General features: G+C 44.0%; 1 protein-coding gene across 2 annotated transcripts in view; it reads right to left on the reverse strand.

Moving 5' to 3' along the window:
* NMS (neuromedin S) overlaps nucleotides 1-22,851 on the reverse strand; it is an 84,884-nt gene that overhangs the window by 40,219 nt on the left and 21,814 nt on the right. For both annotated transcript variants that reach the window (XM_040425050.1, XM_040425049.1), the window contains exon 3: nucleotides 19,624-19,680. In XM_040425050.1, the coding sequence (XP_040280984.1) occupies nucleotides 19,624-19,680 (57 nt within the window). The remainder of the gene's footprint in view (nucleotides 1-19,623; nucleotides 19,681-22,851) is intronic.

Genomic DNA, 22,851 nt, shown 5'->3' on the forward strand with positions numbered 1-22,851 from the left:
CACCCGACAGTGAAAAACGCAAAAACAAGGCTCTAGGGGTGCCAGAACATAAAAGGAAATTGAAGAAATGCCTCATTTAATAAAATTACACCCTTCAATGTATTTATCTAGGGGTATAATGGGAATTTTAAAAAATATATATTTTTTTGGGGAAGGGAGCTATTATTGGATTGCCAAATTGAAAAATGCTAAACTGAAAATGTCTTCCCATGGATTAATTAAGAAATAAATGAAATGGACTTAATGGATATCAGTTGAAGTGCAGAGGCCTGGTTTAGAGAGGCAGGTCTGTCAGTAGTAAGTCATGTCTTTCCTAATCCCCCTAACCGAGCAAACTCGACACCTTTTTTGGGGTTGCCTTTTTTTTTCTGTAGGGGGAAGTACTCCAGGGAAATACTGCCCATGTATTATTCTTAAGACCCCAGAAGCACTGCTGACTGAAATACTGCCCTCTCCTTGAACGCAAAAAATCTATTTTTTTAAATTATTTTTTCCTGAAATTCCAAGAAGGTTCCCCCATGACCAGCTGTTATATGGATGACAAAGGCATTATATAGTGACACTTGGGTTAGGTACAAAGCAAATTTTTTGTACCACACCCTAGATTTTCTTAGGGCACTGTAGGGCTGTAGTACTTGGTCTGAAAGATCCACTCCACCCATGAACTGGTTGTAATCCTGGATACACAAAGGCTTGGTGTTCTGCTCTGTGGTTCCTCGGACTGGGACTGGGGTGGACTGATTTACATGAATGGTAGTTAATACAATAACATCCCGTTTGTCCTTGTATTTTAGCAACATCTAATTTTCAGAGCAAATAGCGTTGCTTTCCCCACGATGCACGGTCTGGTCTATAAAGGATTTAGGGACCCATATTTGATTTCGTCTAATTGTGCCACATGTACCTATGCCTCTGGCAGCAAGGCACTTCAGGAGAGGGAGACTATTATAAAAGTTATCCAAATATAGATGGTATCCGTGGTCCAGCAGGGGGTGGACTAAATTCCATACTATCTTCCCACTTCTACCTAGAACCAGCGGACAATCGGGTGCCTCAATTTTTGAATCTTTTCTCTCATTGTCACGCATGCTCCTGTGGCAGGTACAATGAGATCAGAGAGACTGGCAACACGTGGGTTAAATTGACAAGTTTCTTGTGGATCTTATTGTGCCTGTGTTTTGGTGAATGCCACACCCCTTGCTTCAGGTGTTGCTTGTTGGTAATTTACCTTCCCCATAAGTAGCCACTTCTCACTCTTGGAGGTGTGGTTTATAGGATTTATTCCTGTCTTCTAACTAACTAGTCGGTTGTACTCTGTGGTGCTTCTGGAGTTGCCAGTTTTCTACTTTAAGCTAAGACTTGTCTTTTCTTATTGTATTGTGTTTGTTAAATTCCCTGTTTGTATCTGGACCTGAGATGGAGACTTCCATTCATCTATCTGGGGAGGAATGGGTTGTCTCTGGTCCTAACCTTATTCCAGGGCCTTATAGGGAAATAAGGGCCTAGGTATACAGCATATGAATATTCCTACCTTCAAGGTCTATTCATATTGATAGGTAGTTAGGGCCCGGATTAGGGATGTTTAGGAGGTGACCTGTTCCTTCCATAGTTTCCAGGCCCAGTTACTGTTCCCCTTACCTCCTGTGTTTAGTGTGGAGTTTTCCCCCCACACTGATCGTGACATTATAAACCGCTGAATAACCGTCATTTTGTTGTCTGTATCAGTTCAGCCATGGATGTTATCGCTGTACTGACCGGACAGCTACAGGGGCTGTCTCTGGAGGTGGATGACCTCCGCACGACCGTCTCACAGATGCAGAGACCACTGTTGGCTGATCCTAGTAGTGGTTACCTGTCCTGAACCTAAAGTTGCTCTCCCGGATAGATTCTCGGCAGGGAGTGATAATTTAATTCGGTTCAGGGAAGTGTGCAACTGGTACTTTAAGCTGCGTCCACACTCATCTGGGGACGATAGCCAAAGAATGGGTGTGATTATTTCGTTGCTTAAAGGGGACTCCCAGTCTTGGCCTTTATCTCTGCCGACCGAATCACAGTCTCTCCGATCAGTAGATGCATTTTTCGGAGCTTTAGGTCTCATCTATGATGACCCGGACTGACCCTCCCTGGCCGAGACTAAATTACGTGGCCTGCATCAGGGAGAGCGTTTGGCGGAGATCTATTGTTCCGAATTTAGGAGGTGGGCTATGGATACTGAGTGGAACGATCCGGCTCTGCATAGCCAGTTTTGTCAGGGATTATCTGAGAGGCCGAAGGATGCTTTGGCCTTTCATGAGAATCCTGAGTCTTTGGAAGCCGCTATGTCTTTGGCTGTATGTATTGATAGACGCCTGAGAGAGAGATCTAAGGGCCTGATCTCTCAGGACATTCTATTACATAACATACCGTATTCCTTTGACTCTGGGTGAAGAGACACCTGAGCTTATACCTGGGAGGAACCCATGCAATTAAGAGTTGCAAGCAGGGAGTATGTTTTTTCTGCGGTCAAAGGGGACATTTTATCAATATATGTCCAAGCATTCAGCTGCAAAAAGAGAAACAAAAAAGGACGTCTAAATCCCATCTGACTATCGGAGGTGTCATTGGGGAGTCAGAGAATGTGCATTTGTCCTTTGCTGGTAGTATGCGATTTCTCCTGACTGCCAAGGTGGCACTAGAGTGAAAAACTGTGGGAATTGAAGTATTTATCGACTGCGGGGCCGGGGTGTTAGGTTAGGATCAAGGAAGGGGATGAATGGAAGACGGCTTTTAATACTCCTGAGGGGCACTTTTAGAACCTGGTCATGCCTTTTTGGGTTGACCAATGTCCTGGTGGTCTTCCAACATTTTGTGAATGACATCTTTCATCACATGGTGGGGATGTTTGTGGTCGTGTATTTGGATGACATTCTTATTTATTCTCCAGACATGGAAACACATCAGAATCATGTGAGACAGGTGTTACAGATCCTAAGGTATAATAAATTGTTTGCAAAATTAGAGAAGTGTGTTTTTGCGGTACACAAGGTGCAGTTTTTGGGCTACCTGCTGTCATCTTCGGGTTTTCGAATGGATCCTGAGAAAGTCCGTGCTGTATTGAACTGGGATTGACCCGAAAATCTGAAGGCTCTTATGTGGGTTTTTTTAGGGATCACCAACTATTACCGAAAATGTATAAAGAATTATTTGATAATATTAAAACCCTTAACGGACATGACTAAGGAAGGGTAGGATGTCTCTGTATGGTCTGATTCAGCGTTGCAAGCCTTTTCTGCGATTAAGAAATGCTTCTCTTCTGCTCCCATATTGGTGCAACCAGATGTGTCACAACCGTTTATTGTGGAAGTGGACGCATCCGAGGTGGGGGTAGGAGCAGTTTTGTCACAGGGCCCATCACCTGGTAAATGGCGACCATGTGCATTTTTCTCGAAAAAACTATCCCCCGCTGAGAAAAATTATGATGTGAGTAACAGAGAGTTGCTGGCCATTTTGAGGAATGGCGTCATTGGTTGGAAGGGGCGATTAATCCGATCACGGTATTCACTGATCACAAAAATCTGGCTTATTTGGAGTCGGCGAAACGACTGAACTCAAGACAAGCCAGATGGGCCCTGTTTTTCACCAGATTCAATTTCACTGTCACCTATCGTCCTTGGATTAAGAACATCAAGGCGGTTGCCTTGTCACGCAGTTTCCCTGGAGGTGGTAATTTTGAAAACCCGAGTCCCATTCTGTCTAAAGGGGTGGTGGTATCCGCCCTCTACCCTGACCTTGAGGTGAAGGTGTTAGACGCTCAGGGAGACGCACCGGACCCGTGTCCCTCTGGGAAACTATTTGTGCCACCGGAATTGCGTCACAAGGTGTTGGAGGAGCATCATTGTACGGTTCTTACAGGACATCCTGGGAGTAGGTCCACTGCCAACCTCATATCTCATAGATTCTGGTGGCTGGGGTGGTGTAAGTGTGTGAAGGACTATGTGTCAGCCTGTACTACCTGTGCACGTGCAAGGTGACACTTAGTGGACATTCTGAATCTTTACTTCTGTTACCCATTCCGTCCAGACCATGGACTCATGCATCCATGGACTTTATCACTGATCTACCTAATTCTTCAGGAAAGACAGTTATTCTGGTGGTATTTGATCGCTTTAGTAAAATGGTACATTTTATTGCATTACCAGGCCTACCTAATGCTAAAACCCTTGCACAGGTATTTCTTGACAACATTGTGAAATTCCATGGCATTCTCTCTGACGTGGTCTCGGATCATGAGACTCAGTTTGTTTCCAGGTTCTGGAAGGCGTTCTGTACTCATCTGGGAATTCAACTGTTTTTTTCTTCTGCTTTTCATCCTCAGTCGAACGGACAGACGGAGCGCACTAATCAGTGTCTGGAGACTTACTTGAGATGTTTTGTATCTGAGAACCAGGAGGAGTGGTCTTCCTTTTTGTCTTTGGCAGAGTTTGCCATAAACAATTGTAAGTCAGGAGTCCACTGGTGAGTCAACGTTTTTTGGGGCCTATGGATTTTACCCACAGTTTGGCACATTTTATGGTTCAAATACTTCTGGTATCCCTGAGGAAGAACGTTTTTCATCATCATTGTCATCAATATGGCGAAAAATTCCAAATAACTTGAAAAATATGGACAACAAATATAAACGTGTGGCTGACAGAAAAAGTATGAATGGTCCGGACCTAAGTATGGGTGATTCTGTGTGGCTGTCCACAAGAAACATTAAGTTGAAGGTACCTTTCTGGAAGTTGGGTCCAAGGTTTATTGGCCCATTTAAGATCAAGGCCATTATTAATCCTGTAGCTTTTCGTCTTGAGCTTCCTCAGGCCCTGAAAATTTATAATGTGTTACATAGGTCTTTGTTGAAAAAATATGTGGAACCTTTACAGCCATCTTCCTTGCCACCCGCTTCGGTCATGGTGGATGGTAATTTGGAATTCGAGATTGCGAAAATAGTTGACTCTCGAGTTCTCTGTGGATCCCTTCAATATCTTGTCCATTGGAGAGGTTATGGACCGGAGGAAAGGATGTGGGTGCCGGCATCCGACGTTAATGTCAATCGTTTAGTGAATGCCTTTCATAGATCTCACCCGGATAAGGTTGGTCCTGGGTGCCGAGAGGTCACCCGTAGAAGGGGGGGTACTGTCACAGACGTTCCCGTGGCAGGTACCAGGAGATCAGAGAGACTGGCAACATGTGGGTTAAATTGACAAGTTCCTTGTGGATCTTATTGTGTCTGTGTTTTGGTGAATTCCACACCCCTTGCTTCAGGTGTTGTTTGTTGGTAATTTACCTTCCCCATAAATAGCTGCTTCTCACACTTGGAGGTGCGGTTTATAGATTTTCTTCCTGTCTTCTAACTAGCTGGTCGGTTGTACTCTGTGGTGCTTCTGAAGTTTCCAGTTTTCTACTTTAAGCTAAGTCTTGTCTTTTCTTATTGTATTGTGTTTGTTATATTCCCAGTTGTTTGTATCTGGGCCTGAGATAGACTTCCATTCATCCATCTGGGGAGGTCCTAACCTTATTCCAGGGCATTATAGGAAAATAAGGGCCTAGGTATCCAGAATATGAATATTCCTACCTTTAAGGTCTATTCATATTTAATAGACCTGGGCCCCTTGAGAAAGTGGTAGCGAAACGTGCATCGGGGTGTGCTCCCTGCTGTCCAGAGATCGGACCCCTCTATTGGCTGTTTACCAAGGTATTGTTTCATTATAATACTATATTCTCTGTTTATTCATTCATTCATTCATTCAGTTTTCCACAGTTGGGGCCTATGTATTAGTCCTATATTGGCATTTAACATTAGGATATTTAGGTTGATTTTTTCAATCACCTTGGGATATTACAGCTACTAGTGCCTCTTCACTTACCATTGAAGTGAGCATTTTTAGGTTGTGGGGATCTGCTTCACTTGGTACAGCAGGTGAGCTGCTTGTCATAGCGCTTACTTGCATTGCTGCTATAATTTCAACTAATGTATTAATTGTTCGTAATTGAATTATTGTCTAATAAAGCTATTATATGTACTGTGTTTCCCCTTTGTGGGTTTTTGATCGTGATACTCGCAAATACAAAAGCGCAATGTATATCCGGACATGCTTTCACAGGCCTTATACAACTTCACACCATACCTAGCCCTTTTATTGGGCAGGTACTGGCGGAAATGTAATTGGTCTTTGAAGTGAACCAATGATTCATACACTGAGGCATTTTTGAGGGGTATATACTTGACCAAATTAGGAATTGTGGTGGTCAACCGCTGGCCAAATTTTAAAGAGTCTGTCATAACTGGGGTCGCTTGGGGGTGGGCATTCATTATTATTGCTGAAGTGTAGAAATCTTAGAATAGCTTCAAAACTAGCCCAGGGCATGGCAAGACAGTAAAGAGGGGTGTGATAAACAATACCTTTGTTCCAATACGAACGTATAGTTTTTTTTAAAGGTTTTTTTAATGCCCATGCTTAGTACAAGTCCCCAAAACTTTAGCATTTCAGTCGTGTCAGTAGGGGTGCATGGGAGGCAATAAATTGCTCTACATATATATTTGTTTGTTCCACCATCAAATTAATTAGGTCATCAGTGAAGAATAATTGGAAAAAATTAATTCCTCTGAAACCTGTGGTATCTACTAGAGATGAGCGAATTTCATATTTTGAAATTCGTTCACGCTTCAGTTGGTGGTAAAAGCAGAATTGCATTATGGATTCCGTTACCACGGACCATAACGCAATTCTATGATGGAATGCTTCCGTCATAATAGAAGTCTATGGGCTGTAAAAAGAATATGCAGGGGAGTCCTTTTCTGCATAACAGAAACGGGACGGATCCGTTATGCAGGCCATAGACTTTTATTATGACGGAACGAATAACGGAATGCCTCTAAAGGCATTCTGTTATGCATTCCGTTATAGAATTGCGTTATGGTCCGTGGTAACGGAATCCATAAGGCAATTCTGCTTTTACCACCAAACGAAGTGTGAACGAATTTCATAACATGAAATTCGCTCATGTCTAGTATCTACATTGATGTCTGGAGTGGCTGCAAATTCAGGCACCTGGGGCACATAGTTATCTGTGGGGATCCATGAAGAGTCACTTGTACAGGGCTGCGACTGCGTTCTACCCCTAGGACGCCTACAAGGGGGTTCATCATTAGATGAATCATTTGAGGAAGATGAAACTAAAAATGTCACTTCATCTCCACTGTTGGAGTCAGTGTCCTCAAAAAGCATGGCATATGCTTCTTTAGCAGTGAAAAGCCGTTTAGTCATTTTAAACTGTAAACTAAAGTAGATTCTTTTATTTTTTTTATAGAATAGCAAACTAAAATCCTGTAAATCCTAAATAAAAACTCCCTGAGTCACTTGGCAGTTATTGACAGGTGTCACAGGTAGCACAGATGGCTGGCGATGAGCCTCATGAGGCTGAAGATGATATATAGGGGTCTAGTATGGGGCACAGAGTAGTGCCAATATCCTTTTTGGAGCAGAAAAGGGTTAATTAATGTATTATTTTACAGTTATAGGTGGCACAAATCCACATGGGGCATAGGAGACTTATATTTTACAAACTGGTGCCACTCAAGCACAGGACACGAGTATGTACACACAGGAGGATGGCACACGTAGTGACAGGGTTCATTTTAAAAAATTTTGTAACTTGGGAGTGTGTAACAGGTGTCTTGACAGACGGACAGGCTGGTGTGACAGGTGAATTGACGGACGGACAGGCTGGTGTGACAGGTCTCTTGATGGACGGACAGACTGGAGTGACAGGTGTCTTAACAGACGGACAGACTGGAGTGACAGGTGTCTTAACAGACGGACAGGCTGGAGTCACAGGTGTCTTGATGGAAGGATAGACTGGAGTGACAGGTGTCTTGATGGATGGACAGGCTGGAGTGAGGCACAGAACTCATGTGTGTCACTGATTGGGGCACAGAAGAGCAGCGTTTTGGCACTGAAGGGGTTAATACTCTGTAGTGTGTGGATTTTGACAGTAGGTCCTTCTTTGATCCCTTCCCTGACAGGAATTGGGACGATCAGAGAAGGAGAGTACACATAGTTCCTGCCTAAACAGCAACAATGCACTAAGATTGGTCCGTCTGCAGTAATGGACCAATCACAGCGATCGCCGGCCGGTGAGCGCTGTGATTCATTCCCGCCGGCGTAACTGGTTGCCTAGCAACCTCCCGTGTTGCGGGAAGGGGTTAAGGCCCCTTGCACACAATCATTTTTGGCATCTGTTTTTATAACTAGTATCACTTGGATAGCTATAGAACCAATACATTTCAATGGCATAATGTACACTACAGTTACTTTAACCAATCCGTGTATCCGTGAAAAACTGGATACACTTGGATGCAAAAAACGTATACAGATCGGATCAAAAACTGAAACAGAAACCATATCAGTCCTGTGCAAGAGGCCTAAGTCTCCTTCTGTTGCTGTCTACAGCTCATTTACATTTCCTATACATTTACACTAAAAGATAAAAGTAAACCTCTTTATCACTGAATTCAGGTGTTTCATTCAGTCTCATTGCCACAGGTGTATAAAATCCAGCCCCTAGCCAAGCAGTCGGCCATTACTAACATCTGTGAAAGAATGGGTCATTCTAAAAAGCTCACTGAATTACAACATGGTCCTGTAGTAGGATGCCACCATTGTAACAAGTTGGTTTATGAAATTTCTTCCTTCCTAATTATTCCACAATCAACTGTGAGTGATATCATTGCCAAGTGGGAGCATTTAGGAACCACAGCAACTCAGCCATGAAGTGGCAGACCACGTAAAGTCACGTGAAGTAGCCAAATGTTTAGGCGCATAGTGCAGAAAAGTCACCAATACTCCAATACCCTGCTGGCTCAATAACTGCAGAGCTCCAAACCTCATCTGGCATTAACATCAGCTGAAAACGGTGCTCTGGGATCTTCCTAGCATGCCTGATGCATGCAAGTCTTACATCACCAAGCAGTGGAAAGGTGTTCTCTGAAGAGACAAATCTGGCAGTCTCGTGGATTAGTCTGGGGTTGGCTCTTTTTTGTTCCAGCATGACAAGATGTGGTTTAGTTAGTTTGTTGTTGGAGAATTTGAATAGCCCACGCAGAGCCTTAACCTCAACCCCAGTGAACACCTTTTGAATAAACTAGAATGGAGATTGCCAGACAAATCCTCTTGTCCATCATTAATGTCTAATCTCACAAATGCTCTTCTGGATGAATGAGCAAAATTTGCCACAGACACACTCCAAAATCTTGTAAAATGCTTTTCCAATAGAGTGGAAGCTGTCTTAGCTGCAAAGGGAGGCCTAACTCCATATTAATGCATTTTGATTTAGAATAGTATGCCATAAAAGCTCCTACAGGTGTAATGTGTAGGTGTCTCAATAATTTTGTTCGTACAGTCTATTTATTGTACAATTGAATTATTGAATTTACTTGCAATGATAATTAACCATTAATACAGATACAGGAGGCAGGTGCGGCAGAATCACATAGCCTTCACCCGACCTCTGACAAGGAGCTGCGATCAGCGGCAGTTAACCCCTTAGGTGCGGCACCTGATGGGTTAACTGCCACTGATCTCAACTCCCTGTCAGAGGTCGGGTGACGGCTATGTGATTCTGCCGCACCCGCCTCCTGTATATGTATTAAAGGTTAATTATCATTGGTGGCGCAGTACACCCTCCCCCCACCCCAGTATTAAAAACATTGGTGGTGCAGTGCGCCCCCTTCCCCCCCAAACCTCCTAGTATTAAAATCATTGGTGGCAATGGCCACAGGGTCCCCTCCCCCCCTCCTAATTGGTGGCAGTGGCATCTTTTGATCGGAGCCCCAGCTGTGTAATCCTGGGGCTCTGATCGGTTACCATGGCAGCCGGGACACTACTGAAGCCCTGGCTGCTGCCATGGTAACATCCCTGCTGCTGTGTGCACCATGCACAGAGCAGCAGGTAGAGTGTGAAGTCCTATTTACCCTGATAGAGCTCTACAGTATTAGGGTGATTAGGACAAGGGATGAAAAGATCCCAGGTTCTAGCCACTAAGGGGGGAAATAGTTATAAAATAAAAAAAGTTACAAAAAAAAAATTAAAAATATTAAGTATAAATCACCACCTTTCCTAATTTTACATATAAAATATATACACAATAAATAAAAAAAAATATTACATATCGTCACGTCTGAAGTCCAAACTATTAAAATAACAAAAATATCTCCTATGCGGTGAGCGTCGTCACAGAAAAAAAATTAAACAAAAACCGCGCGAATAGGATAGGACTGTTCAATTATAGGCCGGACGTTCCATAAAATGCGGAATACACTCAGCTTTTTTGGTGTTTTATTTTTTTTGCATGCTATTGAATGGTATTGAGTATTGCAATACTTTTTTATGGTATAGAAATCGAATCAAAATTTAGGTATCGTGACAACCCTAGTCTGCTGCAGCCTGCCCTGCTGTGCTCCAAATTAAAATATCATCATATTGATATTTATTGGGCATTGGGGGCACAGGGGCAGGCAGCAGCATAGTGCTATCAGCATTCATATTGAAATTTATTTTCATATTCAATCTCTGTTTCTCTTTAGATGGTGTACAGTAAAAACTGAATACTGTGTAGACCTAAGGGATTAAAAACTAGGGGTATAAGGATCGATTCACATATATCCGCTCTGTAGTGTGTTCTGTCTATTGTATTTGGCAACATCTATAACACATGCAGCTTAATTGCCACTTCTGTTGTGCAAAATGCCACAAGGGGGCCCACTGAGGCTTTATCGCCCAAGGGCCCACGTGAACCTGGAGCCGGCCCTGCTGTACAGTCTAATGGCAGCACCTGCAGGGCCATGCGTGCAGGTTTATTTTTGGAATTTATCTGATTTTAAAAAGAGAGATTTTCAGACTCATTCCTAAGGGCTAGTGTCACGACTGTGACTGATCCAGACAGGTCTGGGAGGAGAAGGTCGCAGCGACTTGCTACTCGAGATAGCTTGTGAGTTTGCTCCGTGGTTCAGGGTATGTCATCTGGGTTTTGCCTTGTGAACCTTTTTGTCCTGACTGGGAGTTTGTAGGCATCCTTCTCAGGTGAGTCCTGTCTGCCACTCCCAGCTACTATATTAGTTTCACTTTCACTTGCAGTCATTGCCAGATATAGTCCTTACTTCCAGTGCTACTCTGACCTTGGAAGGAGATCGTTTGATGGTGTTGCTGTGGAGCTCTTGTCCGGCGTGGACTGTCGTGTTTGGGATCGCCTTCTCTGCTCGTGACTGGATAAGTCTATCTCTGCTGTTGTTTGTTTGTTGCTGTCTTTCCCTGTTGTTTTCCTAGACGTGAGTGATGGTGACTAGCGCTCCCATCGGCCTTTCCCCAGTCCAGTCTTGTTAGGGCGACTGAGGGTTTAGGCATCCTGCTCGCCGCACGGGTTCACACCCCGTCTAGGGTATCAGGGCAGACAGGTGCCAGGTTAGGGTTTGTCAGGGGTGGCCATTCTATTTCCCCTCCGTCTGGTGCGACACGACTGCTGCTGGGATAGCGGTCGTGACAGTATATCTGGCCTTTTAAAAAAAAAAAAAAAGTGACATTTCTTCTTTTTTTTTTTTTTCTTTGTTGCTTGCTGTTTTGCTTTGTATTTTGTCTGTTCCACTATGGATCCGGTTTCGGTTTTGGCGAAACATTTACAGGGGTTATCCCTTGAAGTGGCAGGATTAAAAGCAACAGTGTTGCAGCAGCAATCCTTGGGTTCCACCGTTGCTACGGGAAACCAAGGTACTCCTGAGCCAAAAGTGGCTTTACCTGATAGGTTCTCTGGAGGGAGAGACCAATTTGTAACCTTCAGAGAAGCTTGCAAATTGTTCTTCAGGTTACGCCCTAGATCCTCCGGCGGTGAGGAACAATGGGTGGGCATTGTAATTTCTCTCCTGCAAGGAGATCCGCAGGCTTGGGCTTTCTCCCTACCATCAGACTCTCCGGCCTTACGATCAGTGGAGGAGTTTTTTGAAGCCCTGGGTCTCGTATATGATGACCCGGACAGGGTCTCACTGGCTGAGTCTAAGCTACGTAGACTTCGGCAAGAGAACCGGTCTGCTGAACTATATTGTTCCGAATTCCGTAGGTGGGCTACTGATACGTTATGGAACAACTCGGCCCTTAGGAGTCAGTTCTGCCAGGGGTTGTCTGAAAAATTAAAAGGCGCGCTGGCGGTATACGAGGTCCCTGGGTCTCTTGAGGCTGCTATGTCTCTGTCCATAAGAATCGACAGACGACTCAGGGAGAGACTATTAAATTTTACGGAGGCCTCTATAGGGCAGGGATCGGTCTGTTATGGTCCAGTCGAACCAATGCAAATAGGGGGCGCCACTAGACGGGTGAATCCTCCTAAGTTCCGCCGTAGGTCAGAGGTTTGTTTTCGTTGTGGGGGGAGGGGTCATTTTGTAAAGGTTTGTCCCTCAGAACCCAAGAGACCACAAACAAGGGAGCCGCCGGAAAACTAGAGTCCCCAGATTGTGCGGAGGAGAACAGTCTGGGCGTATTTGTTTCCTCCATATGCATGTCTCAGTTTTTGTTGTCCGCTACCGTTGAGGCGGGCAATAAAACTGAGATCTGTTCCGTCTTTTTGGACAGTGGGGCGGGGGTCAACTTAGTGGATTCACGGTTTGCTCAGGCTCTGGGTTTTACTCCGGAACCGGTATGCAGAACTATTCCTGTGTTTGCCATCGACTCCTCCCCTCTTACTCAGAGAGAGTTAACTCAGATCATCCATAATATCCATCTGCAGGTAGGGGACCTCCATAAAGAGCATATCTCTTGTTATGTCCTGGACGGTCTTCCGGCTCCTATGGTATTGGGGCTTCCCTGGCTGGTGACTCACAATCCAGTGGTGGATTGGCAGGCCGGGGAGATTGTGGAGTGGAGTGAACATTGTAAGGACAACTGCTTGAGTAGTAGGTTCTCTACACTCTCTGTAACATCTTTACCTGCCTTTCTGTCAGATTTTATGGATGTGTTCTCTGAGAAGGGTTGTCAGGGGTTACCACCTCATCGTCCATATGATTGCCCGATTAATCTATTACCTGGGGCAAAACTACCTAAAACCCGGTTATACAATCTTTCCGGCCCGGAGAGGAAGGCTATGAAAGATTAAATTTCGGAGAGTTTGGCTAAGGGACACATCAGACCCTCTTCTTCACCTGTGGCTGCAGGGTTCTTTTTCGTTAAAAAGAAAGATGGGGGCCTACGTCCTTGCCTGGATTTCCGGAAATTAAACCGGATAACTATCCGAGATCCCTATCCTCTTCCTCTCATTCCCGACCTCTTTAATCAGGTTGCTGGTGCTAAATGGTTCTCCAAAATGGATCTCAGAGGAGCCTATAACCTGGTCCGCATCAAAGAGGGGGATGAGTGGAAGACGGCTTTTAATACTCCGGAAGGGCATTATGAAAATCTGGTCATGCCATTTGGTCTTACTAATGCGCCTGCGGTATTCCAACATTTTGTCAACGATATTTTTAGTCACCTTATCGGGAGATTTGTTGTGATATATCTTGATGACATCCTGGTCTATTCCCCAGATCTGGATACACATAAGATCCATGTGAGACAAGTGCTGCAGATATTAAGGGCCAACAAATTGTTTGCTAAGTTAGAAAAATGTGTGTTCGCCGTAAAAGAACTGCCATTTCTGGGGTATGTGTTGTCAGATTCAGGTTTCCGCATGGATCCAGAGAAAGTCCGGGCGATTATAGACTGGGATCTGCCTGAGAACCTGAAGGCATTGCAACGCTTCCTGGGGTTTGCCAATTTTTATAGAAAGTTTATAAAGAACTATTCCTTGGTGGTCAAACCACTGACGGACATGACCCGAAAGGGATCCGATTTTTCCAAATGGTCACATGCAGCCAAAACTGCCTTTGCATCTCTGAAGGAGAGATTCACCTCGGCCCCTATTCTCGTACAGCCAGATGTCTCGCTTCCTTTTATTGTAGAGGTTGACGCATCAGAGGTGGGGGTGGGAGCGGTACTATCTCAGGGCCCGTCCCCTGGTGAATGGCGTCTGTGTGCTTTCTTTTCGAAGAAATTGTCTACTGCAGAAAGGAACTATGATATTGGCAACAGGGAACTTTTGGCTATTAAGTTGGCTTTTGAGGAGTGGCGTCATTTTTTGGAGGGGGCGGTTCATCCCGTCACGGTGATTACTGATCACAAAAACGTATTATATCTGGAGTCTGCTAAACATCTCACCCCTAGACAGGCTCGGTGGTCGTTATTTTTTACTAGGTTTAATTTTGTAATAACCTATTGCCCGGGGGCAAAAAATACTAAGGCGGATGCATTGTCTCGAAGTTTTCCTGGAGGGGGTGATGTTGAGGTACCAGAGCCCATTTTGCAAAAGGGGGAGGTGGTCTCTGCATTACACTCAGGTTTGGAGGGGAGGGTGTTGGAAGCTCAGGGGGACGCCCCGGCCTCCTTCCCCTCGGGTAAACTGTTTGTGCCAGAAAATTTACGACTGGAGATACTAAAAGAACACCATAACTCCACACTGGCAGGACACCCAGGTAGTAGGGCAACCTCTGAGTTAGTGTCTCGTCGGTTCTGGTGGCCTAAATGGCGCCAGGAGGTGTTGAATTTTGTGTCTGCATGTGCTACCTGTGCTCGTTCTAAGGTAGATCATACTCGTCCGGCAGGGCGTCTTTTACCTCTGGCCATCCCCAACAGGCCTTGGACGCACCTGTCAATGGATTTCATTACGGATCTACCAGTATCAGCGGGGAAGACTGTTATTCTTGTAGTTGTTGACAGATTCAGTAAAATGGTGCACTTTATTGCTCTTGCTGCATTGCCTAATGCTAACACACTGGCTCAGGTTTTTATTGACCACATCGTGAAGCTTCACGGGGTCCCTTCCGATATTGTTTCGGATCGTGGTACCCAATTCGTTTCTAAATTTTGGAAAGCTTTTTGTTCTCGTTTAGGGGTTCATCTGTCGTTTTCTTCATCTTTCCATCCACAGTCCAACGGTCAGACTGAACGTACCAATCAAAACCTAGAGACATATTTGAGATGCTTTGTTTCCGAAAATCAGGAGGAATGGTCATCTTATTTACCGTTAGCCGAGTTTGCCATTAATAATCGTCATCAAGAATCCACCGATAAGTCACCATTTTTTGGTGCGTATGGTTTCCATCCTCAGTTTTGTACGTTTAGTGAGGGGGGGCCGTCTGGGATTCCCGAGGAGGAGCGATTTGCGTCTTCACTTTCTTCAGTGTGGCAGAGTGTGCAAGAAAGTTTGAAGAGAATTGGTGGTAGATACAAACGTGCGGCTGATAGGAAGCGCTCTGAAGGTCCGGACCTTGGGGTGAATGACTTGGTGTGGTTGTCTACCAGAAATATCAAGTTGAAGGTTCCCTCGTGGAAATTAGGTCCGAGATTTATTGGTCCTTATAGGGTAATTAAGATCATTAACCCGGTGGCTTTTCGTCTGGAGCTACCTCAGACTCTAAGGATCCATAATGTCTTCCACAGATCTCTGCTTAAGAGATATGTAGAACCTCCTGAACCATTGCCACTACCGCCTCCACCGGTGGTTGTTGATGGCAGTCTTGAGTTTCAGGTTGAAAAGATTGTTGATTCACGATATGTTCGCCGCTCTCTTCAGTACCTGGTGCACTGGAAAGGTTATGGTTCCGAAGAGAGAATGTGGGTTCCAGCATCAGAGGTAAAAGCGGACAGACTCATTCGGGCTTTTCATAGCTCCCATCCGGAGAGGCCTGGTCTTGAGGGTCCAGGGGCCCCTCGTAGAAAGGGGGGTACTGTCACGACTGTGACTGATCCAGACAGGTCTGGGAGGAGAAGGTCGCAGCGACTTGCTACTCGCGATAGCTTGTGAGTTTGCTCCGTGGTTCAGGGTATGTCATCTGGGTTTTGCCTTGTGAACCTTTTTGTCCTGACTGGGAGTTTGTAGGCATCCTTCTCAGGTGAGTCCTGTCTGCCACTCCCAGCTACTATATTAGTTTCACTTTCACTTGCAGTCATTGCCAGATATAGTCCTTACTTCCAGTGCTACTCTGACCTTGGAAGGAGATTGTTTGATGGTGTTGCTGTGGAGCTCTTGTCTGGCGTGGACTGTCGTGTTTGGGATCGCCTTCTCTGCTCGTGACTGGATAAGTCTATCTCTGCTGTTGTTTGTTTGTTGCTGTCTTCCCCTGTTGTTTTCCTAGACGTGAGTGATGGTGACTAGCGCTCCCATCGGCCTTTCCCCAGTCCAGTCTTGTTAGGGCGACTGAGGGTTTAGGCATCCTGCTCGCCGCACGGGTTCACACCCCGTCTAGGGTATCAGGGCAGACAGGTGCCAGGTTAGGGTTTGTCAGGGGTGGCCATTCTATTTCCCATCCGTAGATAAGGGTCCCCCTTCCCCTCCGTCTGGTGCGACACGACTGCTGCTGGGATAGCGGTCGTGACAGCTAGTTCACATGGAGTTATTTGGCGCTGATTTTGGAGCATTTCTGCCTCAAAATCAACTCTCAAAACAGCCTCCTGTTCATTTCAATGGGAAGCATTGTGTAAAAAAGAAGTGTGGAAAGAAGAAGCAGCATGCCCAGCAGAATCAGTGCTGAATCTCCTATTGAAATGAATAGGAAGCAGAAAAGAAAAGCTCCATGTAAGTTTGTGTTTTTTTTTTTGCATTTTCAGTGCGTTTTTTGGTGCAGATCTGTGTCAAAAAGCTCAAGCTGAAAATGCAGTTTATTATTTTGCATACCTGTGGTAGTTGATTCATAATTTAGTTAGAGGCCACATATCGAATTGGCCACTTATCCCCAATCAGGGCCATCCTAAGGCGTGCAGGAGGTTCTTGATACGGGATCGCCCCTATCAGGGCGGCCATTCTGTTTTATAGGCAGGGTTGACAGTATAGGGCTAACTGCCCGATTCATTAACTAACCTGCACCCATGCCTATATAACTGCCCATTATACTATTGTGTATTATTATTATTTTATATATATATATATATATATACAGTAAATATATCATTATTTATGATTCAGGATTATTTTTAATATATTTATATTAAAGGCTGCATTTTAATAGTGTAGTAGTCTGTGAGTTCTTGTGGTAATGTACTACCTTTAGTAAGTGGACCCTTTGACGGGTTATTGTCATAGCTGGGAATTTGAAAAACCTCAAGAAAAAATTTTGCAGACTCCATGCTGATTTTTTTAAACGTGTTTTTCAGAATCAGTCGAGTGACTTGGCCCTTAGGGTGTTTTTTCAACATTTTTCCTTATCTTTTTTGCCTTTTTTAATTAAAAACATGGTCAGATGTTCTCAGGAATTCAGTATAGAAATCAACAACAAAACAAATTTGAAGTTTTATTTTAGCCTATTTTCAAAGCTTAAAATGCTGTAGGTATGGACCTTTTATGAGGCATTTTTACAAGACTTCTCTATAGGAAAAAAAAAGAAAAACATTTACTACTTAGAGCATGCTGTATTCTGAAAACAAATGGCATGAAGAAAAAAAAAACACTGCTTGTAGTGCATTCCTCTACTAAATTTCAGATGATGTAAAAAAAAAAAAATTGTATTAAGTAATATGCAGAAATGCTTGTAAAAAAAACATGAAATACAGAGAAAAAAATGCCACAAAAAAGTGTGTTTGAAGGATGCCTAAATGGTGTTTTTATGAGTCCTAATGTTACAAAGTATTGATTTTAAACTGCTCCTAGTCTTGACATTTTATTCTCGATCTTTGTTATGTCACGCACTTACCTGTCTGCAATCCTGCGCCGAGTCCAGCTGCAATATGATGGCGCAGGCGGTGCTCTGTTGCTACAACAATTAGCCCCACTGACACTATGGCTGCTTGACCTATCAGGGAGCTAGGTCGATGGACCAATCAGGCTCTGTGCTGGTGTCACATGCTTCTTGAAGAGGGCTATTTAAACAGGCATCTGGTGCCAGTGATTGGTTTTCTAAGCCTCAGTTACTAGCTGTCTGGATCTTTGACCTTTCCCTGTTACTTTGACATTGCCTCTGATTAGGGATTTTGCCTCTGACATGACCTCCTGGTATTTGACTGTGCCTGTTGTGACCTTGCCTTTGCCCTCTGACTTTACCTTTGACATTATCTCCTGGTTTCATTGTTGCTGTGTTTTGCGTTGGTTTCCTTAGGCTTCCCTGAGGAAGCTAACGCTCCTGTGGAGGTGTTTTCTTCTGGGTCTTTATACTGTGCAATATTTGGTTATTGTAGATGTACCACAGTGTGGTTTTATACCTCTTTTATATCCTGCAAAACTTGTTATGTGACCACTGTTCTGCACCTACATGTGGTATTGGATATCAATACCATGTGGATGTCTTTTTAACCATATGTTATTCAATAAACATGGGTTTTCTTAATAAATTCTGGAAGCAGTGTGCCAATTTTTTGTTTATCAGTGTTCTCCATTTAAGTGAAAGGAACAAGCACTTGTTATTACACTCTGAGACTCTTTTGCCACTAAGACTTCCGAGACAACATGCAGTGTAATCTAAAAGAGGAAGTAGCGCTCGTACGAGTCTGCCTCCTCTTTAAACAGCTGATCGCAGATGGTTCTGGGAGTCAGACCTCCACTGATCAGATATTGATTACTTGTCCTGAGAATAGGTTATCAATATTACTGGTGGCACAACCCCTTTAAATATGGCAGCATGTTCAGGTAACAGATTCACTTTAAATACCTTTTTTATACTTGCACCAACCAAATGTACTATAATATGTGCATTTTCTGTAGAAACGTTTCATCATTGGAAAGGTTGTCAGATACATGGTATCATATACTTGTAGACATTTTAAAAATGTAAACAGTAACACATACAGGTGAAACTCGAAAAATTTGAATATCGTGCAAAGGTCTATTTATTTCAGTAATGCAAATTCAAAGGAATTGCATAAATGCAGCTTAAAAATAGAATTTTGTGAAAAGGTTCAATATTCTAGGCTCACACTCTAGTCAGCTGATTAATCCATACCCCTTGAGCAAAGGGTACCTGAAATTGTGACTTTGGGGTTTCATAAGCTGTAACCCATAATCATCCAAATGATAACAAAGGCTTGAAATATCTCGCTTTGCATGTAATGAGTCTCTCATATATTAGTTTCACCTTTAAAGTTGCATTACTGAAATAAATGAACTTTGCACAATATTCAAATTTTCCGAGTTTCACCTGTACAGTGGCATGCAAAGTTTGGGCACCCCTGGTCAAAATGACTGTTACTGTGAATAGTTAAGCAAGTTGGAGATGAAATAATCTCCAAAAGGCATAAAGTTGAAGATGAAACACACTTTTCAACATTCTAAACAATATCAGTGAATTATTTTAGTTTTGTACAATTTTAGAGTAAAAAAAAGGAAAGGAGCACTGGGCAGAGTTAGAGGCGTAGCTTAGTGTAGAAGAAATTTGCAGTGGTGTGTTGTCCCTCCATGGGCTTTTCAAAAAACAGGAGATGTGGTAACAGGCTGCAAGTTATATTTTATCTGCTTTTATATAGAAAACCAGATTCTACCATAGAGTACATAGCTCATTATGAAATGTATTGTCACCCAAAATATACATTTTTCTTATGGTTTTACCTGGGGTTGATCTTGATCTGACAGCGCTGTCCATTGGCTGAAGCAGAACGCTAGTCTCTAGACAAAAAAGAAGTACATATTAAAGTACTGGCAATAACATATAAAATATTATGCACTTTACTAAACTAATACCATTGATTTAGCATATTCCTAATCTTAGGCTGTGTTCACATCAGTGTTATATAATGACAGAAAAAATTGAATTTGTTAACCACTTTTGTCATAATCTTGCAGCTTTCAGACCTGGGTGCACAGAGAATTGTAAAGCAATCTCTCCAGCACTCCTTAAAAAACAAACAAAACAAAAAAAAAACTTTATTGTAAATGCATTAAAAACATCTTGTACAAAGGATAAAAAAAACGAACACCCACGTGTTTCGAACACAGTAAAACTTGTCCTTGCTTGTGGCAAAATGGTTTCCTCTTAGCTAGTTCTCTTAAAACACACTAAAAAAGTGAAATTTTATTGTTATAAGAAAACTGGCTAAGAGGAAACCATTATGCATGCCATGAGTAATGACAAGTCTTACTGTGTCTGCATTACGTAGGTTTTTGTATCCTTTTGTATGTTTTTAATGCATTCACAATACAGGATTGATTTTTTTAAGGAATGCTGGAGAGTGCTTTTTTCTACATTAGGCCCCTTTCACACAGGCGAGTATTCCGCGCGGATGCGTGAGTTGAACGCATTGCACCCGCACTGAATACCGAGCCATTCATTTCTATGGGGCTGTTCACATGAGCGGTGATTTTCACGCATCACTTGTGCGTTGCGTGAAAATCGCAGCATGCTCTATGTTCTGCGTTTTTCACGCAACGCAGGCCCCATAGAAGTGAATGGGGTTGAGTGAAAATCGCAAGCATCCGCAAGCAAGTGCGGATGCGGTGCGATTTTCACACACGGTTGCTAGGAGACGATCATTATTATTTTCCCTTATAACATGGTTATAAGGGAAAATAATAGCATTCTGAATACAGAATGCATAGTAAAATAGCGCTGGAGGGGTTAAAAAAAAAAGAAAAAATAATTTAACTCACCTTAGTCCACTTGATCGCGCTGCCCGGCTTCTCGTCTGTCTCCTTTGTTGAACAGGACCTGTGGTGAGCATTCATTACAGGAACAGGACCTGTGGTGACGTCACTCCGGTCATCACATGATCCATCACATGATCTTTTACCATGGTGATGGATCATGTGATCACCAGAGTGACGTCACCACAGGTCCTGTTCCTGTAATGAATGCTCACCACAGGTCCTGTTCAACAAAGGAGACCCCTCCAGCGCTATTTTAGTATGCATTCTGTATTCAGAATGCTATTATTTTCCCTTATAACCATGTTATAAGGGAAAATAATACAATCTACAGAACACCGATCTCAAGCCCGAACTTCTGTGAAGAAGTTCGGGTTTGGGTACCAAACATGCCCAATTTTTCTCACGCGAGTGCAAAACGCATTACAATGTTTTGCACTCGTGCGGAAAAATCGTGGGTGTTCCGTAACGCACCCGCACATTTTCCCGCAACGCCCGTGTGAAAGAGGCCTTAGAATTCCACATCAGTGTCATGGCTTGTTTACAGCCAGCGATTGTCATTCTCAGCCATTTCTTGCCACATCAAGAACAGGAGCAGCAAAAAAATGGCCAAAGAAGCTCTCATAATGTGAATAAGTAAATCTGCATAATTCCTCAAGTGGACATATTATGCTCACCTGTTGCCCCGCAAAATCGGGCACAATCCCAGTGAAAGTTTAGAGTGAAGGGGCGGAGGTCGGTTCAGCTGGTGCTATCTTCAGTCCCTAAGGGCAGAAGCCAATCAACCGAAGGAGCAGGAGAAGCACAGGAAGAGAATGGTTGGACTACTTGAGCCTCACTAAAGAGTGATAACTAGCAGGTGCAAATCCACGACCAATGTGGTCATGAACCGTAAGACCTTTATTGCGTATTTTCACATGGACAATGCATTTTGGGGTACTCAGGACCCCTTTTTAAAGTCTGATGGGAGGTAGACATCACCTGAGATAATGACACTTTGGGCCAGAGCAGAGCAAGCAGTAATTTGGTTGGTATGCTAGTGAGGCCTCAAAGTGCCCAGCAGGGTGTGAATAACTGTTTCAGGAGCCCTAGACTGCCTCCAGCAAGAATCCTAGCCTGCCTTCTCACTCAATCTCAGTACCTCCCCGTGCACCATCCAGTCTGCGCTTCCTCTGCAATGTCACGATGAGCATAGAACTCCTCTCACCTGGTCATCGTGTCCCTCAGAAAATGTCGCACAAGCACAGAACAGGAAATGTCTGTGTTTGCGCATTGACTTCCCTTCAGTGGACATCGTCCTCACTGTACTTATAAGCGCCAAAACAAGGCCGCACCGCCAATTAGGCTAGGTGGCGCAGCCCTGGTGACAAGTGGGGGGTGGTGGAAGGGCACAGGGAGATGAGCGCTTCCATTGTGGAAGCGCTCATCTCCATAGTCATTTGTATCGCCGCCCTCAGGACAGCGATACAAATGGATGCTGCGTGGCAGGGGAGAGGCGTCTCCCTTCCCTTGATAGGCTGCAGGCACTAGGCCTGCATCCTATTAGAGGCCGGTGCAGGTGGCGTGATGACGTCATCGCACCGTCTGAGCCGTACAGCAAGGGACACAGGTCGGAAGAGGCCTGCATCGCATCGCTGCCAGCCTGATGGAGGTAAGTATGTGAGTTTATTATTTTTTTTATAATATTGGGGAGTACAGCGGCACAGTATTGGGGGTGGTAGGATGATTTGTCCAGAAGATGGGAGGATGATGGAAAAGTAGTAAACTAAGATTTTTTTTGTCAAAGTGCAGAGACGAGAAATGGCTGAGAAATTGTGGTCTGGTCTGAAAGGAGAAGATGAGGAAAGACAACATCTACATCAAAGGAAACATCACTGGATGTAAGAGGTATGTGGAGCTGTATTACGCTGTATGTTCTGTAGTGATATACGTAATGTTAGGAGGGAAGGGGTAAGGTTGAGAATTTTGTATAAGTGTGGAGGGGCGCTTTTTTAATTTTCGCCTCAGGCAGCAGAAAGGCTAGGGGCACCCCTGGCGCCAGACCATGTGATGTCGATGACAAGATGGGGGGAGTTCTATGCTGTGAAGTCACAGAGGAGGGGGAAGACTGGATGGGATCTACTGGGATCGAGTGAAGGCGTGGGCTGAGGTTGTTGAAAAAGGTGGGCTTACCATTATTCATGCCCCTCTGGGCAC

This window comes from Bufo bufo, chromosome 3 (assembly GCF_905171765.1).
Source record: "Bufo bufo chromosome 3, aBufBuf1.1, whole genome shotgun sequence".
Taxonomy (NCBI): Eukaryota; Metazoa; Chordata; class Amphibia; order Anura; family Bufonidae; genus Bufo; species Bufo bufo.